The 19598-nt window shown below is 35.2% G+C and overlaps 1 protein-coding gene across 1 annotated transcript; it reads left to right on the top strand.

The window, feature by feature from the left end:
• The first annotated feature begins 1189 nt into the window (after positions 1 to 1189).
• Positions 1190 to 16363, top strand: LOC146747383 (BMP-binding endothelial regulator protein-like). The gene is made up of 8 exons (XM_085498412.1): positions 1190 to 1328; positions 4369 to 4485; positions 9359 to 9475; positions 9802 to 9948; positions 14580 to 14732; positions 14861 to 15135; positions 15306 to 15610; positions 16348 to 16363. The coding sequence occupies exons 1-8, from the start codon at positions 1190 to 1192 to the stop codon at positions 16361 to 16363; spliced, it is 1269 nt and encodes a 422-aa protein (XP_085354538.1).
• Positions 16364 to 19598: the final 3235 nt, after the last annotated feature.

A 19598-nucleotide genomic window follows, 5' to 3' on the forward strand; every position in this document is an offset into this window, starting at 1 on the left:
TTATTTTTGATCGACGTTCTAACGTTGGGGAATTTACTTTGGCAGGTTCAACCGCAAGTGTCATTGAGAAAGAATGTTTTGTCAGAAATACCTGATCATAATAAATAATTACCAAGTACTACCATAACCATGTTGATACCATTTGCTTTATACTTATTATATATATATTGGACCTATCAGCTTTCATTAATATTAAAAGCTATAAAATGCCGGTAACAAGTACTGGTTCTGCCTTCACGTTAACTTTCTTTGTTCTATATGTCTTGGTATATATTAATAGAGCAACACAGCAATTACCAGGCCTGAAGATTACCTCACCGGGAGTTGAAATAACTCGTCTAGAGAAATTTTTAAAAAAATTACCTCAGACAGTGAAAATGACTCAGACAATACGCCGCTCATCGACCTCCGTTGCGCATCGGTCGATACTCCAGCTGTACTGTCTTCGTGCATACTTTCAGGTATCTCGTAATATTCTCATATTACTATTATTATACTATCAAAGTACCCGTTTAAAAAATTACATTAATCCCATCCACTACGATAACATAATATAAATGAGTTACGATTGTAAGAAAAATCACAATTCCGCTGTAACTGGCTGTTGTTTTAGGTGTGGAAAAGCTTATCCCTGGAACAAACGGCGTACGGGAAACATAGTATACAGTAAACATAGCCGGGCATTATCTCACGTGTCAGACTGCTTCGAAACACGTCAGCGTGGGAGATTTTTTCCGCAATCCTTTCCGGGATGGATGAGTAGGATGAAGGATATACCCATGAAGAGCTAAATCACTGGTCGGTGAAGTAACTGAAAGATTATTTGCGCGTCTGAGGCCTGAATGTTAGCGAGTTGAAAACGAACCTAATATCGCTTGTATGCAACGAATCACGGCAGAACGTACCGGTGCAGCCTTCGAAAATCGCTGAGAACAGGGCACGGTAGACACAGTATGACGAACTTTTGCTGGTTAAAGGGAAATCACTTCTTGACCCTTTGGCTAACCTGAAAGACAGATGGATCGGAGGAGGGCGTGAAACAGTGGCCCCCGGTTTCAAATTTTGAGGTCGCAATATGGCTCTTGGACGAGGCCCCTTGCCTGAGCGAAGCTAGATGCAGCAGCTCGGACAAGGCCAGGACGACTACCACACTGCAAAAGGGGAATGCCTACTCTTATTTTGACAGCAAATGGATCAACCAAGTCCAGTACCACCCCATCGGCCCGGACAGCCAAATATGCTTCGTGAAGACTATGTGCACACCATCACAGTTTCCCACACTGGACAAGAAAATTTGGAGAATCTGCAGTGCATTGTCCTTTTGCTGGGTAAGTTGTATATTGTATACCAGGATGGATTTTTATTCCTAATTTTTTCGGGTACCCCAGACCAGAAGAAGAATTTTTAAGTCCCCCTTACATGTTTCGACTAAATTCAGGTTCCCCTCTCCCAACACACACAGCCATCTCACATTCTCAACAAAACATAATGGTTACTTACGACTTGCCAAAATGGATGACAAATGTTTTGTTTTCATGGCAACAATATAACAGACTATCCAACACTGATTTTAACGATTTGACTATAGGCCAAAGACTATAGGCCTTACCACAGCCATGCGTGTTACCATGAAATACGAATGATTATAGGTAGATAGTCATGTCTCTGACAACATCACATACATTTTTGGAATTTATCCTAGTAAAGGTTATAACATGAAAAAATTAATATGTGAAAGAACAAATTACCTGCCAACACAAAAAAGTTCATGTAAATATTAAATTTGGTCATAATTACAGAGTTGAAAACTTGCCTGTAATATGCTTTCATGTACGTACAGAACTGTGATCCATACACAAGCATTAGCATATAGCTTATCAAAATGCTAGTAGTCAGAAAACTGCCAAGTTTGTTCAGAAGTCAGAAATAAAATTTGCAAAGAAAGACTTTTGTTTTGATACCATGAAACTTAAACTTCGATATATATTTCGCAATGAATCATTTAAAGTACCTTCTGTTAATGGATTGCCTGGAATGTGATCCTAAAGGAGAAATTGAAAACTTTTTAGGAATCCTTAGCTTGTGAAACCCCGAAAAATAATACGGAAAGTGATGAATCCAGTGATGGTTCAGATGATATTGAGATGGAGTCTGATCACCATCAGGATGATGTTTAGCTTTAAAATTACCAAAGGTGTTTGCATTAAAAAATAAAATTGACTGTTCACATACAATTTCCAAGCTTTAATGTTTTTGAGTTTATTTTTATACTCAGGTGTCTGTGACGAACACAGTATATCACTTAAAGTATGTTACATTTTTGACATAATAAGCATTGTTGTACCCATTGTAAAATGTGAACATTTAAATCCAACCCATGTAGACCATGTATTACGATATGGTGTACTACTTTAATAATGAGGTATTGTTAGTTTCTGCAGTTTATTGTTGATACTTTTAACATTGTTTTAAGTACACGGATGAGTATTTTTTGTATTTGTTTCTGTCGCCTGATATTAAACAAACTTTCAGTCCCCCACTGAACAGTAAAGTTTATTTGCAGCCACACACCCCTCACAACTGAAATTATCTCTTCAGACCCCCAGGTATTGTTATTACTTAAATACACAGAGGGTGATGTGGGCTAAGTTTCTTCCATATATCCCACATGCCTGTTTGAAAATTGCTTCCTCGCAATATTAAGTAGTTTTACATGTCATTGAAGGCCTGTTTCGACCTTAATCCAGTACAGCGATTGGCGCGATTGTCAGTTCGTAGACTGTCAGCAGAGAAGACCTATTTCTTACAACGTGTTTTTCTTCCAGACTTTTCCTTCTGCATGATTTTACAGCCTGGGTAGTCACATCCCTCTTGGAAGTCATTTCCTGCTGGTCCACGAATCAAAAGACGTTTTGATGGTGGCGGATGCTTTGGCTTTACCTTCTGCTCACTGGAGATTGTGTAGCCGAGATGGAGCATGGGGTCACGATGAGCATTCTTTGGTTTGCCATCTTGAAAATAGTGTGAGCATACTCGTCATGTGCCTGGTGAACCAAATTTTGTTCATTAGTTTATTCAATCTTCTCCTACTATCTATGTCTTGCCAGTGGGAAAAGGATACAGCTGGAAGGGTTTGGGACAGTTACAACATCTAAGTCCAATTTTGGTTCCATGTTTTTTCATGTTTCTGAATTCAATTTTTCCAGTTGAAATGTCCCATTACTGCAGCCGACAAAGCCTCATGGAGACCTCAAGCAAGTAGCACTTTAAAAATGGAAACAAAGAAACATTAAAATAAATATTAACACTTTACACAAAATATAGTTAACTCAAAACCCATTAACATTCAATGCAAAGCAATTTTTACATGCAATCCCTCCCCCACTGCCATGTTTGTATAACACATCTACCTGCTGAAAGCACAAGTTTTATCATATAACGAATGCTAAATATTACAATTACTTCATATTATATAGTGTTCTCTCTATTCGTTTTAATCTTCAGTGGATCAGTATTTCAGTGTCTTGTACATGTGGCCTGCGGGACAGCGAGATAAGGCATATCGGCTTTCATTTTGCATAGGCAAAGGTTGTGCAGTTTAGCTGGAATTTTCACTGTCTATAACATTTAACGGCTAAAATTCTAAATCATTTCACACCAGTAACCTTTCCAGGCAAGGACAATGTTTTCTAAACCTAGTTTTTTTACAGATTGAATCGACATATTTAGTAATTAACGCATAGACGCGATGCGGCTGTAACATCTGGAAAGACGCGACCGCTACGCACAAAGGGCTTCCCGGCTTTTGGCGCCAGTGATAAGCTTGGATACCGTCAACAAACTTACCGTCCTCTGAAGACAAAGATAACACGATATTCCAGGCACACAAACAAGGTTCAAGCGGGAAGCGGCTGTAAACGCCATGTTTAGGTGAAACAATCTGGAAGGACGCTGCTATCTCTGCTTGTTTATCTCTCGCTCCTGCGTTGCTAAGTAAACTTCGCGCATGCGTGGTAGTAATTGAGAATAGGCTCATTGTCTGACCAAGAATACATTCTATTTAAAAAACGGCTCTGTCTAAATCTGCTTTGTTGATTCTCTTATAATCTTATAAATTATATAATCTTGTAAAGTTTGCAGCTCTACATTATGCATAACATTCACCGCCTTGTCCTAAGATTATAACTAATTTGAATAACATACCATTCTGTGACATTATTCATAGCAAATTTGTAGTTCTAAATGGGGAAATGAATGGTAGTTGTGTTCAGCTTGTGTCAAACATCAAATAAAATAGCAGTGCGGTGGAGAATCATCAATACTAAAATTTGCAAAGATTTTCCAAAAGCATTTACTTTTTATTTGCAGATGGTACATGTACATCTCTAGGGTTTGGTGCACATTGTGTTGCAGCACAAGAATTATGTTTAGGTGTAACTGAGAGTGGGATCTGCCCATGTGGGTACGAATGCTGTAAACCCTTTGGTAAGTTTGTTTATGCCATATTTCAGCCAGGTGATTTTGGCTCTTTAATGTTTATTTTTTAATATATATTTTCTGCATATCATGGCAACTGATTCGGACGTTTATTATGTATTCAGATGAAGACTATACACATTTGCCACATGTAGTTCGCAGCATCAAAATAACAATATGACTATTTTTTTCTTTGTGGTTCACACCTAAATAACTTTAGGGGAAATCAATATGTGTTTTGGATTACATATTTGTGTCGTTGTGTAAAACAAGACGCACATTACAACATTACTAACATCACTGTTCTAAATTTATTGCTAGACGTTCTAGATGTTTGCCTAAATTTAAATCCATAATTATTCAATTTGTTCTGTTAATTATATATTATCCTATATTTGCTCAGTGAAGAGCCACTATCTGGTCAAATTTGAAATTAAATGATCTATTTCAGGAAAAAAACTGAGGATCCCGGTATGATACAACGTATACTGTGTTAAGAGCATTGTTTTTTTACAACAGTGGTTAACAAAACGTACGCACACCGAATATGTAGATCATTATTACAATACAATAATACAAAGTATAAATAACTACCAAGTTCCCTGTAACCGGCGCACAAAACCGTGTAGAAAAAAACAGAGCTAAAACCCCTTGTAATGAAGGGGAAAAAAGCCTTGAAATCTACACCCGTCACACGCTGAATGGCCAGATACATTCTAATTTATCAAAAAAAATAAAACATGCTTATCATGAGCTCTTGAAATGCTAGAAAACAATATCAAATACACACTTGGCGAGCTACTGGCTGTGATGTGGCAACACCTAATCTGATCAAGTCGCACAATACACTACCACAAGCCAATCCAGTATGCCAAATGCGTCCTCTAACAGGTGCCACCAAAACATATATTTCTGGCTTTACTTCATACCGCAAGAAATAAAGTAGACACACCCGAATATTCAGAGTGTTGTCACGCTGCCAGGAGCGAATACAGACAAAAACAGAAGGGGAAAAAGCTTTAAAACACGAATTATGTAAAATAACATTTATGTGAAAACAGTATGATATATGGTAGTCTAGCACACCAGCTTGAAAACATGAATAATTTAAATTTCTAAAGACTTAGTAAAGTCATGTATGGCTTCCATGTAGTCTCTTACGTCTCATATAGTCTGTCTATGGCCATATCAGATCATACCAGATGGCAATACCTCATTAGATAACAAGCGAATATACCCGTTTGTGCGGCTGCTGTAGTGTCTCTTATTCTGAAGAAATGGGTACGAAACCCGGATACGTCTCCCACTACCAGGAACGATTTTGCTTTGATAATTTCGCGAACCCGAAGATAACTCAACTTCCTATTTGCCCGCATCAATAAGCACCCCCTTTCCTATAGTATAGAGGCTTGAAAATAAAGACACTCTGATCTCTCCTGCCTGTAAATACTGTATTAACTTATTTACTGTGCAAGTAGGAGTACCCGTTTTGGCAATGCAAATTTTATTGCCTTTCGTGTATTGATCATTTTTACTGCTTCGAATAGTGACGCAAACTGTGTGTCATTAAAAACAATATCCGAACCACTAATCCCTGAAAGACCACTATATACCCAGCAAAGCCAAGTAAACATAAACACAGATATCTGATATCTTTTAAAGAAACTGAATGTTCAACAACACTGCACAAAATACTTGCTGTAACGGGCCCTTTCTTGATTGGTGGTTTGCCAAGTAACCGTCAGGAGCATTCCACAATGTTGAAGATAAACCGTCCAAGGTGTGCATCAACTGAATCCTATAGCATGCAGATTATACACACTATTTCGTCCTCTGACTATGAATGGCGCCCTCAATCAGATTAGTGAGATATAATGACACATGGTAAATATTGGCAGGAAATACCTGGTAACCACTTCCTTTGGCGAATTTGCTCATCTATTAAATGCGTTAAGAAAACTTTTCGCTGTAAAGTCCGCTCTTGATTCTAGCGATATGCTTTCCAATGTTGACACAAGATGAACATGTTCCTTATTCATTATTCGATCTTCCCATTCTCCCGATTTAAATACATCCGTATCTGGTTGAATTGTGAGAATATGACGAGTTTGTGTGTTAGCCCTAAATAGTTCAACTAAACTGAACAAGTGAAAAAAAATGCTACTATGGAATGCATTCAAACACTCGAGCCAAGCTATCACAGCAAAAAATCGAAAAACCAAAAACAGTCTTTTTTGGACTATTTCAGTCATTTGAGCTCAGTGCAGATACCTGTACTCGGCAAAAAGTTAAATACATGCCTTTATGGCTTGCAAAGCATACCCTCTCTCGCTAGAACAAAAGCCAACAAGGCTGTGTTTAGAGGCATTTTCACTTCGTACCGTCACTAATTGAAAAAAATCCTGGCACACCACTGCCATTGCAACAGCCAAAAACTGATTGTTGAATACTTTCGCCCCAAATGTATTACTTTTGGCATTCAATGCCCGAGTACGTAAATTTAACGATTTCCCACCAAACACAGTGTTTGAGCCGCTGCCTGCAACAAGCACTGTTCCCAACCACACTGACTAACTAACGAACTAGAGTTCATTGATATTTCTGATCATTGGGGATGACACCAACATTATTTAAATCAGTTTGTACTGCTGCTGTGAAAGCAAAAGCGGACTGGCCAAGACCGCCATCAAGATAGACCACAACGGTCTGTCCTTACCCTTGCCACTAACTAACTACTGGGCGAAGCATCTTAGTAAAGATATTTGGACCGAGCAGAAACCGAAAGGTAAAACACAAAAGTAAACATAACATTGCTTTTCAGCAAATTCCTACAAAAACCCCAGGTACTTACGGTGTAAAATATCGATGTGGTGGTAACCAGACTCAAGTCGCGCCGCGTCCTGTTCGATATTGGACTCATAGCCACGTATACAACGCGTGTAAAATGCATTGTTTATTTACATGAAATTCCAACACGCGCTGCGAGACGATCACCGCGCTTTAAATAAAAAATCACCTGGCTTAAAGCATCTCCTGGGAAGTTTCCATGTCTTCAAAGCGAAATTTATTCTTGAAAACATACAAGATAACACGCCTTAGGTCCAGGATAAGGGGCTTCTTACCTTTTTATTAACGGTTACAAACTAAAGATGACACTAGTGTCTTCTCAATTGCTGTGGACAAAAGCAAGATAGAAATTGACCACTCAGTGAAATCAGAATTATTAAGTGTCGTTGGAGAAAACGGGTATTTTATATCAAAATCTAATGAACTTAGGAACAGAAATCTGTAACCATGCATTTATATGCTTCAAAAGACGACCCTTTACCACCACTGGACTACACCTTGCAACACATCTCCATCTGAGAGCGTATCACACACATCCAAAAAATTATGACAGAGGAAACAAGAATCGGTACTTTTCTCGATAAAATATCTTTCATGTAATAGTCGTTTGCAACAAGTGGGACCAGTCTGCAGGTTTGCACTTGTTGGCATAGCTATGCATTCAAAACTGTAATGCCCTTGGCGACCACAACCAAAACAAACTCCCTGTCTGGGACCACTGTATCATTTGCTGTAATCTTATCTATCTTTATCTAGATTGATTTTTCTGCTCTCTTGCATTTCGGCCTTCCATATTCTCCTCTCGTTGTCAAATGCCAAGTCGTGTGATACGTATTCTTGGGCTGTATTCCAGCCGTATTCAGAGGTACAAAACATGTATGTGCAAGTATAATCAAATTTTGGCGCTATTCGATTAAGTCTATACCTGCAGCATATTCAATTTCTTTATTTCTGCCATCTGAACTTGAGTGGACAGGTCATGGAACGCTTGCAAGTGGTTTCTTAAAGAAGTCATCTTTTGCGAAAGTAGAGCGTTAATCGACTGCACAATTTTAGCGTTAGTTTTCTGCAGAAGCTGCTGTACACCATAGGTAGCTGGCGGGTCCTCTATTTAGGATGATACGCAATGAAGATAAAGCGGATACACACTTGACGAGCTACTGGCTGTGATGTGGCAACGCCTTGACTGAACAAGTCACACAATACACTCCCACAATCAAATGCGGTATGCTACATACCGCAAGAAATACCATATTCTTTGTTTATATATCAATCATTTGTTTTTCAGAAGGACGATGTAAATGCCGAACAAATAGATATATAACACCATACAACCAGACAGACAGACTACCAGCAACATAAATACGATTGTTGTTGTTTGAAGTGCTTATAAAAAAATCTCGAAACGAATTTATTTAAAATAATTGTCCACTTCAAACTTGGCAATACGTCTCAACTCTGATCGGAACAAAGCCATATGACCGTTGTGTCCAATGAACCCTGCTTCTTCCCAAATCGGTGATAAGTGAGACAAGTTCTTGCGACTAAAATTATGTGCCCAGATTTTTTAGCATGATAAATCACAAATACATATATGTATGTATTAAATATGTAGGTCAACATCTTCATAGTCACAGCTGGCACGCATAAACAAATAGTGTTACAGTGATAATGTCACCGACAAATAATGTTTCATATTATACACATAACAGCACAATTATTTCACAACTGACATTGCAAAACGTCAGCAGAAAGAATCAATGTTTACTATAACACATAAATCCTAGTAAACACATATGAATAGATGATATTCTAGTTATCTGCCTGTCAGTCTGAATATGCTGGTGATTGATCACTCTGACGATTTAAGAAACATAATTAATATATGCTCTTCTCTCATTAATATGGAGAGAGGCAGTTTCGTTCGCATAACACAATTGTCGTAAATTGTCGAAATGATTTTGTCTGACAACACGATAATTTATTCAATCATTTATTGCAAAAAATTGAATACAATGACCATTTCTTTCTCCAGTGAACTACGTTTGTCCTTTCCCTAATGATTGTATACTTGCAAGTGCACCATGCTCTGGATATTTCTATGATACTCAAGCTTGTGGTGTCGACATGGGATGTTGTTATGCTTCTTCAGGTAAATAAAAGCTATATTATATTGAGTAGTCTTAAAACTGCAGCTGACCATCTATTTGGCTTAATTTAATTGCAATGCCAAGTAACTAGATCGATTATTCAGTTAGTATGTTCGCCATGGAACTGGATCAGTTATTCAGTTTGTATGTTCATACATTGAACTTAGTCACTGACTAGATATCATCAATTTTTTTTTCTACCAATAAAAAGGTAGAATTTCACAATTGCCTAAGCAAGGTTATAGAATGGCACACAGTCATTGTAACACCGTTGTATAATAGGCACATGTCCACATGGTGAAAATGGTGTATTGTGTTCTTTAATCAGATGATAGTCAATGTTCTACCATTGCCGAGCTAGGTGGTGTGGGAGGTGTTTGTCAATATAACGACAAGTCCTGTGATGGTTGGTACGTTTCTAAGAAATGTGCAGGCCCTCCTAACAGACAGTGTTGTAAGCCAAAGACAACAATTGGTAATTATGATTTAAATTAATTTATTATTGTTGAAACGTTCATGATACTATATATTGATACAGAAAATGCGACTAAGGATTCATTCAACTAATTGATAATGATCGTATTAATTAATCTCCTAATATATTTTAGAAAACATCATATATATATAATGGGTTATTACTTATTACACTATTACTTGTTACTTATTACTGTTGTATTCAGGATGGAAGTTGAATGTTTACGTTGTTAACGTTTGCTTATTAAAGTCTATTTCATGTATTCGTTTCACATAACTTTTAAGTTCTAACACTAATATTGTAATCATCATTTTTGAAATGTCAACAGGTCAGTGCATGTTATAACTTTAAGAACGAAGTCAGATTGTCTATATTACTGCCAACTTACGTTTTATATACAAGTTTAATTACCTGTTGTAACGACTTCAACTAAAAGCCAAGGGTCGACACATTTATTTACGTTTTCCGGGTTAAACTATTTCCGGAATAATGGCACAAATGTATTAGATAATATATTTTCATTTAAAGTAAATAAACCAACAATATAGCCATAAACATATAAATGAATTTATACTACTCAAATATATAAAATACATTTACGCTAAAAGGATATGCTATCAATACAGCAAAATCATGGGGTATACTTATCAAATAAATGTCAAGTATATTACACTCTGATCCGAATGAACGAGTCTTCACCGCGTGACCGGTCTTCGTTGTATCACGAAACTTGTTGAGCGTCTTTCCTTCATCTTGATAATGCGTACAGGTACGCATAGGGAACTCGGTCGGCACTGTCGAATAACCCAGACCACAGGAACTACTTGAAACCGAATACACCTAAAAGGCTTGAAATTTACAAAGAAAAACAAGAAGAAACGGAAAAGAAACTACAAATACGTCATTGGATTTTATACAAACCACAATTGTCATTGCTGTTTACTGGCACCTAAAAGAAACACCACATTCATTCAAAATGTAATACAAATAATACAAATTAGCTGAAATATCACATCACACCAAATATCAAAATTTAAATCTTCCTGAAAACTGTTATTAATTGAAGGTTACAAAGTAAAGACCACCAATATTTTTATATCAAAATAGTATTGTGTATGACATCAACTTATTTACAAAACAAAACATTTTCATACAAATCAAATGTCTATATAATCCAACAGGCCTGTATATTTGCCTGTTTTTGTGTATTAGTGATTGCAATATTACTTTGAAAACACTACATACCCCGAGTTGAATTTTTATGAAATAGGCTATCTTAAAAATAGCTGTTCCCACCGATTTTTAAGTAAATGATGCATTAGCTTCTTTGGAACCATGTATATTGTAATTAACTTCAAAAGACGCCATATGAAACACCTAACTCTTACTTAAAAACATATACTACTTAGGCAACATACTCCGCACACATGATTTAAAATAAAAGTCATTTTCAAATGAATCGATGATTTTGATATTGGATAGCATAACTAAAAGTCGTTTTGTGTGACTTAACTCATCAACATAAAATATTCCCCTATATCTTCAATAAACATGCCTGTGTTGACCATTTGGAGTCACATGAGTCTGTACAGTATTTCCAAACTTCACCATTATAATATTGTTTTTTTAGGGGAGCTGAAATTATTAGTTTATACGCTGTACCTTATATTCATTGCGCATTTTGTGACTTAAGTTTGTAATGTTTTTGTATTGCACGACCATTCCCTTGCAGGCGTTTCAGCTGAGCAACTCATTTTACATCTTCATTGAGTATATACCATGTGTCATGAAGACAGTTAGATCATCAAATATTTCCATAATTTGCGAATCGAAAATTCAAAGTTTCTCAGGAAATTAAATGGAATTATTCTGTATTTTTTTTATTTATAATTTATAATTACAGATCTTTACTTAAATATATACTTCGCAAATCATTTTAGAAAATTATATTCAAAAGCACAGCCAAAATTCCCAATCCTAATATATGAGTAATGTGTGCAAAAATTACTGGCCTTTTGTCGTGTGAACATTACTCCCGTATGATTCAGATCTGTACTCAGGCCTTGTTTCTCATCAAATAGTTTGAATAACGCATGTTATATACCACTAGTATTATTTCTGCATAACGACTAGACGAGTATCATACACACCACATAGAGCTAAATTGGTTTTCCGAATATACACCACAATTGTAGTGTCCAACCTATCTGCATCTGCATCTCTATTTGCCTTTATAACTTAACCCACTTGTCATCATTATTACGTAAGTAAAATTAAGTGGATACCTTAGAAATATCAATAAGCGTTTAAATGTTCGTCTATTTATCAACGGCCCTAGCAGTGTGCAACCCACATATTATTTGTAATCTAAATGGTTTGACTATTTTAGTGAACTATTATGCACACAGAAATCGAACAACCAACTGTCAGACTATTCTTTAAATATTCAAAAGACATTTGACGAAAACAAAAAAAAATTAATAAATGTAATTCTAATCTTCCTTTGTTGCAAAATTATTTAATTTCCATTGACGAAGTACGATCTGCAGTAAACAAGTTAACAGAAACGAAGCACCGATGGATTTATTCAACAATTCAACGTTCACTAACTTTTATATCTCCTTATCTATGTAATCTTTGTAATGCTATTATAAATTCCGAATGTACAAGAGTGGATGGTGCAAGGGTATTATCCAACCTATTTATAAAAAGGTTTCTCGTTTCGATGTTAATAATTAAAGGGGCATCTCACTTTTACCTATTGTAAGCAAAATTTTTACCAGCATTTTGAACAAGCGTCTTTATGATTGAGCCATTGAGCGGGTATTCGGAAACAATATTCTGCAATTGACAATATTTTTCAGTTTACAGGCCATTGTTCAAAAATATTTATTAAAAAAGGGGGGACGTATGTAATTATCGACTTCTCGAAAGCTTTCGATAGGATAAATCATAATAAATTGTGGCACAGATTGATTACAAAAAGCATACATGGTAGTATTTTGTGGGTTCTTCGCTCAATGTACTTCCAATCAAAGTCTTGCGTTCGTTTTAATGGTTGCCTTACTGAATATTTTTGTTGAACTGTGGGAACAAGGCAAGGATGTGTTTTAACCCCTTTCTTTTCTCTAATTGTATTAACGAGTTGGCTAATTATATGGATTTTGAACCAGGTGGAGCAATTTATGTTGCCGATGACTGTACATCGATGATATACACAATACGTGTATATGCAGATGACGTAGAAGATGGAGCTGACATGCCAATTTCTTTACAATGTAAATTAAATAAGTTAGAGTTATTCTGTCAACACTGAGATATGCAGGTGAACCTTGATGAAACAAAAATAATAGTATTTTGTAATGGCTCAACATTGAAACGGGTAGACATCTGAAGTTTACCAGTTGAACATAGAATATGTAATTTTGTAGTAACTCTTGAGTTGTGGTTGTAGAAAACGAGTTTCATTTTGTTTTCAACTGTCCCATTTACAACAACTTAAGAGCCGATTTATTGCCAATTTCTCTGTGCACTTATCCCAATATTGAAAAACTAGTTTCTCAATATCCCAACCTTGTATTATTCATCGCTTAGCTATATACTTGTTACAATCATTCAAAAGACGAGATAATCATGAGACAAATAATATCTTTTTTCTTCATCTTTTTCTTTGTTTGAGGTGCCGTAATTAGTAGTATGTATTTCTTTTTCTCTGAAAATACACCTCTACCTGTATTTTTAAATATTGTACGATGTGTCGCGGTCCAGTACTGAATACATATTGATTGATTGGTTGAGTTTAGTCAGTGTTTGTTCGGGTATGGCACCTGTCGCATGTTGCTATGCGTAAATGTGTCAAAGCTGTTAAAATATTCTTACTTATGGCTGTCTTATAATATAGTCCATTTTACTTTGCATTGAACGTGGGCAATATAGTAAGTGTATGTACATCATGACGAACCGTTTGGCTTTATCCCAAACTAAATTTAAGCTTCCTTATAAACAGCGGATGCAACATGTACTATATACCCTGGTGCTCAGTGTCTGGACATCACGAAAAATTCTTGCCCAAACGGTGATTATCGAGAAGGCATATGCGATGTTGCTGGGCCCAAGGAGAGACAATGTTGCATTCCTGGGTATGTTATTTTCTGGACAACGTTTAAATCAATTAGTGTCACAGTAAATGTTATTTCACATCTATTTGAGTAAATATTTAATTAATATAATGATATTTAAGATATTCGTATTAAATACATTATAAAACTATTGTTAACATAGTATTTCATTTTCTTTAATTGCATTATGTTTTGCAGGTGCGTAGACAACAAATTAAGTAAGTGATAATGTATGTAATGTCACGTTACTACTTTTAGATTTTCTTTTATACAAGAAATTGGTTATTGGTTTGTAAAAGGATAAAACCTAAGCCAGAACAAAATGAATATGTATGCAAGTGTAGCTACGTCACATATGAAATTAATTGCAATACAAGTTTGTTTAATAATACGTAAATATGATATACAAATGAGCTTCTTAGTAAATTATAAAAAGCGCAAACAGTATAAAACATTTGTGTTGGTGGGTGTATGGTTTGTTTATACAAATTATAAGTTCTGGTTAATTTGCAGATCCCGTTAGTCAGACAATAGAATACAGTGCTTGCCACATAGCCGGCGGATGCTGTAGACCAATACGATGTGAAGGAAAAGAGATTGAAATATCAGAACCTTGTTTTCAAAATGCAGTAGCGTCTGGACTACCCACATGCAAGTGCTGCAAACGTAAGTAATTTGTTAACAAAATAAGCACCAGAATCTCCAGTGAAAGTATTTTTATATTCGTAAATCAAAATACTTGTTTGTTCTTTGTTCCTATACATATAACTAATACATAGCCAATAATGTTGCAGATGACTACACTGGAGGTGGAAATGAATTTGGGGATCCTCATTTTGTCACTCTTGACCATAAATCCTTTCAGTTCGATGGTCAGTGTTCATATATTTTGTTGAAAGAATGCAGTGACCCACTACAGGATTCACGATTTATTGTAATAAGTAAACATGGATTGATGGAAAGTGTGAAAGGGAAATTAAAGGCTTATGTATCCGCAATTTCTGTAGTAATGAATTTAGAATCAAAGACAAGTTTAAGAGCCGATCTTTTAGAAGATAAGTATGTTTCGGTAAGTAATTTATTACTTAATTACACATGTCAAATCCTGGCAATTTAACTGAGATCAGTAAAAATTCTTCATTCACAATATTCAATATACAATCAATGTGTTCTGCCTTAGCGAATGATATTGCCATTCATCTCTGTGCTACTGAAACTTGTTTGATGATTTTTATTCAGATCAACTATGGACATGCAGTAGACATTGCAGAATTAGAAAAATGGACAGACCAAACTAATGGCATCACTATAGAGCTAGATGAAAACAAAGTTAAAGTAGACAAATATGGTGAATTCACTGTATGGTTTAATGGTTATGGGCGTGTTGACTTAGCCATTGACGAGAAGTATCACGGCAAAGTGTGCGGTTTACTTGGCAATGCCAATGACGACCCCGATGATGACTTCCAAAAGCTGACATCCAAAGGCTTGGAATTGGTGTCTGATTTAAACGAATTTGCAAATAGCTGGGTTGTACCAGGTAGGTAAGTTCATGCAAAACATTTTGTATTTCTCTTTACCATTGATCTGAATCACATTGTGATAAAAATAACCTCATAACTCATTTGACTGGTGAAGAGCTAGATGCAATGTCTTTACTAACATGCTAACAGAGAGTCCTTGTTGACACCCTTAGGTGCAATATTCCGCACAAAAATATCTACAATCTCTAGGCACATTTATTCTAATGATGTACTTTGGCAGAATGTGTAGCACATATTAAAAATTGTTAAAACACTTTATGTACTGCCATTACCTATACCATAAAGCTATAATATATCTATGTTTATTCTTTGAAGACCATATATCTTTCTTTCAATGTTATTTCCGAGACTGTTGTTGTCTAATAAATACACGTATTGTATCTGGGAAACATTTTTAATACTGTGTTTCTTATCACTTCCTTCATAGCTGTCCATGAACCTTGCGATAACGACTTCATAAAATATACTATAACAAAGTTTATTCTGTATCTGACTGAACTATATGGTATATGGTACACATATATTGGAACTTATACATCGTGTATTATTGGTGTAAATTCTCTTCTCTTCATGCTCAATTGGTTGTTGGACATTTCAAACCATATTATGTAGCAGATTTTTACTGCGGGCATTTAAATTATGACATATATTTAGGACTGTATAATTGTCTGATATTTAGTCATGAAGTATTTGCATGACGGTCTGCATTACATCAATTGCATTTCTATCTTTTTTAGTTTAGTAGTTGATTAAACTAATTAAATTATAATAGTGAATGTGAAGAATCTAAAGCTTTAGAGTAGAATGATTATGACATAGTCCGTAGATGTATGTGTGTGAAGTTTATCTTCAAAAATAAAGAGCATTGACAAGAATGAAACAAAACTGCGAAGCAATTGTCTGTTTCAGCCTAGAAGTACACCTCGAAGTTGCAGACCAAACAAAGTACCAGTTTATATGTTGTTCAATGTGATTAATTTTGATACTCAAGGGGATTGAACAATACATAATATGTAGTAGCTGTGACTACTTCAAATAAGACATAACGACCAGGAATAATATTTTACATGAATATTGTATTTATACATCAATATCACATTCAAATATAACATTTTATATAACAATATGTCAACCACTGATTGATATCACATTTATTTTGTCGGAATTTTACACTCGCCGTGACTACTAGTACATTCACTTAACTACTATTACATTTACATGACTGATGCACTTAAATGCACTTAAACGGATCAAATTACTGCAACTCGCATTACATTCACCATTAATATGATACCGACCTTTCGTTACAGACTTTATGGGGGGAATTACAAATTAAAATATATATTAAAGTAATATCTACATCAATTATTGAAAACGTTGTATATTTCTATTTTAATTTAGATTTCTTTCAGTCATAATTCAAGATAAATGAAATGCAAAGAAAACAAGAATATAACAAATTACGGCATATTTGTCATTAACAATCATGTGTTATCGGTAATTATTAAAATAAATATTGCGTGCGTATCGAATAAATGTTGTAATAAAAATTCTTTAATTTACGTTTGATTTTACATTTTTCGAAAAAAAAATTACAAGCTATTTAGCAGAGCATTTTTGCGACATTATATTCGTGAAAATTCTATCTTTCGTGTGATAGAGTCACTCCTGCTAGCATAAATGGACTCGCCTATAAGTAGACTTGTACTGTATATGTTATGTGGTAAAACACTTACTGACGAACTTAGGAGAAAATATCGCTGTCACATAAAACAGTGAGGTAGCGTGAATATGTATCAGTGTTTAACAACTCGCCATTCCTGCAGTTAAATCGTCATCATAATGATAAGAATCTTGTGAAAATCGACGCATCCGTTAGCTGATGTGAATAGTGAATAACAGTAAAAGTGAACAGTGACGTAACATGAGTGTACATTAACTTATTCAATTTAGAGATATATTGAAACATTGCCTTGAAATGATATACCACTTCATTTAGTCCTTGTGTACGTGGTATGTGTGAGTGGCGTGAGCGCTTGATACCATTTTAGTTTAGTTTGATATTTCCTGCTTCTGGAGGTTTTACTAAACCTGGGATCGGTCATAAACTCAAATTTCATTGTGTAGGAATGTTATCAATTTGTATAAAAGTGGGTTTCTTCAAAAATATTTATTGTATCTTTGCTGTGTAATTTCATTATTATTAATGCAGGTAGCTTGCATTGCGCATAGACATACAGCAGAGACATATACCATTGTGATTGTGTGGCAACGAGTTCAATGCAAATAGCTAAAATAAGTTATTCCTTTACGTGAACATCAATGAGAATTTATTCGAGGAGTGGCAAGTTTACCAGTTAAGACATAGACAACCTAAGTGCACATTCCTGTATATTTTTATATTAACACCATTTGAAATGGGGTATGTACCTTACCTATTGCTGTATTGAGTATACATTAAAATTTAGTTAAGATTTTAACATTATAAACTTTTAGATTCACTACTATAAATTCACAGCGACTACTGTTTTATGCGCCATTTTTAAAGCATTCACCTTACTTACTAATACATTCACTGAAAATGCTCTTACATTAACTGTCTGCACGTGCATTATGATAGTATAAATTAGTCGCTCCAGGATTTATAAATGATTTGTGAGTTTTCTATATTGTCCTATTGAGACACAGTACTAGCTCTTTTCTTGGAACGTTCAATGTGAAAAATACGTGAATTTTATTAACCATCAATCTAAAATAAACGCATGTTTTGATATGCTTTACCGTTTATGATATTGCCATGTGCTATTACGTTGTTGCACTATATTGCCAATATATTTAAGATTATTTTCGTGCTGTTCGTTTGTGTGTTATTATTTATTTACATTCGCGTCATTGTACATAGAATTACATCATGTTTAATGGTATTGGTATGGAATAAATGTTGATTATTGGTGCGCGTTTTTGTCGTGACACTTCCTGTAGAACACATGTATTAATATACTATCAATTAATGCTTTATTCAATATAAAGTGTAAAAAACATTGTTAATCAAGAAACCATACAAGACTCAAATCCTTTCAGGATTACCAGTCGGACTTGACCTTGTTTGTATAAGTAAATTCTCAACGAGTTTGCATTCGTTCTAAACATTAAATATTAAATTTCCAGTGCCTGACCCGTCGAAATGACGGCAAAGCGATACAAAATTACAATATTCTAACAAATCACATAAACGAAGTGCACATATCAAAATACTCAATAATAAACTAAAATTAAAGCCCCGTCAGCGGGACCAAGCTATCTGACCTATATTTCATAATCTCTGTATACCATTAGAGTTGTTTAAATTATCAGTACCATGTGGTCAATATGCAGTTGTTTCCATGTATTTACCTGGTTTGGTAATAGAGATATGGTTTCCAGAATATAAAATGAGCCACGTATATTGATGAGGTCACATGACCATATATAGTAATCTATTATGTTAGTTAACACCTTTGTTTGATGCCTCCTATATTACACTGGTTGTATATCCAATTCTGTAACTGATTCTTCCTGAAAAGACAGTTATGCATATTAATGAGTTCACATGACCATATATGGTGATCTGTTTTTTAGTCAAATCTCTTGTTTAACATGATCATAATGAGGCAGCTTTCATCCTCCAGAATGCAACAGTGCTTGAGATGTACATCAGATGTGCATATTAATGAGGTTAGAAGCCCCAGTAGATAATAGAAAGGACATACATAATTTTAACCCAGTCGGAACAATACTACACACGTTATTGGACAATTTCCCTTTTAACAAAATTCAAGACGGCGGCCAAACCATGCGACTCATTGATTTTTGTTTTTGATATTTTTTATATTAAGCTATTGTCAGGCATGTTATATACAACATATCTAGTTGGTAGGTTGAAACACTTTTGAGAAACAAATGCCCAAACATTTGGACATTGTTACCTGAAATCCAAAATGGTTTAGGG

Source organism: Saccoglossus kowalevskii, chromosome 4 (genome assembly GCF_978046115.1).
Source record: "Saccoglossus kowalevskii chromosome 4, keSacKowa6.1, whole genome shotgun sequence".
NCBI lineage: Eukaryota > Metazoa > Hemichordata > Enteropneusta > Harrimaniidae > Saccoglossus > Saccoglossus kowalevskii.

Bases quoted from the DNA above. Each gene is read 5' to 3' on its own strand.
- LOC146747383 (XM_085498412.1), top strand. From the start codon at position 1,190: ATGGATCAACCAAGTCCAGTACCACCCCATCGGCCCGGACAGCCAAAT. The intron at 9,949-14,579 runs GTAATTATGATT...GTTAATTTGCAG, and splicing joins TAAGCCAAAGACAACAATTG to ATCCCGTTAGTCAGACAATA. The intron at 14,733-14,860 runs GTAAGTAATTTG...ATAATGTTGCAG, and splicing joins CACATGCAAGTGCTGCAAAC to ATGACTACACTGGAGGTGGA.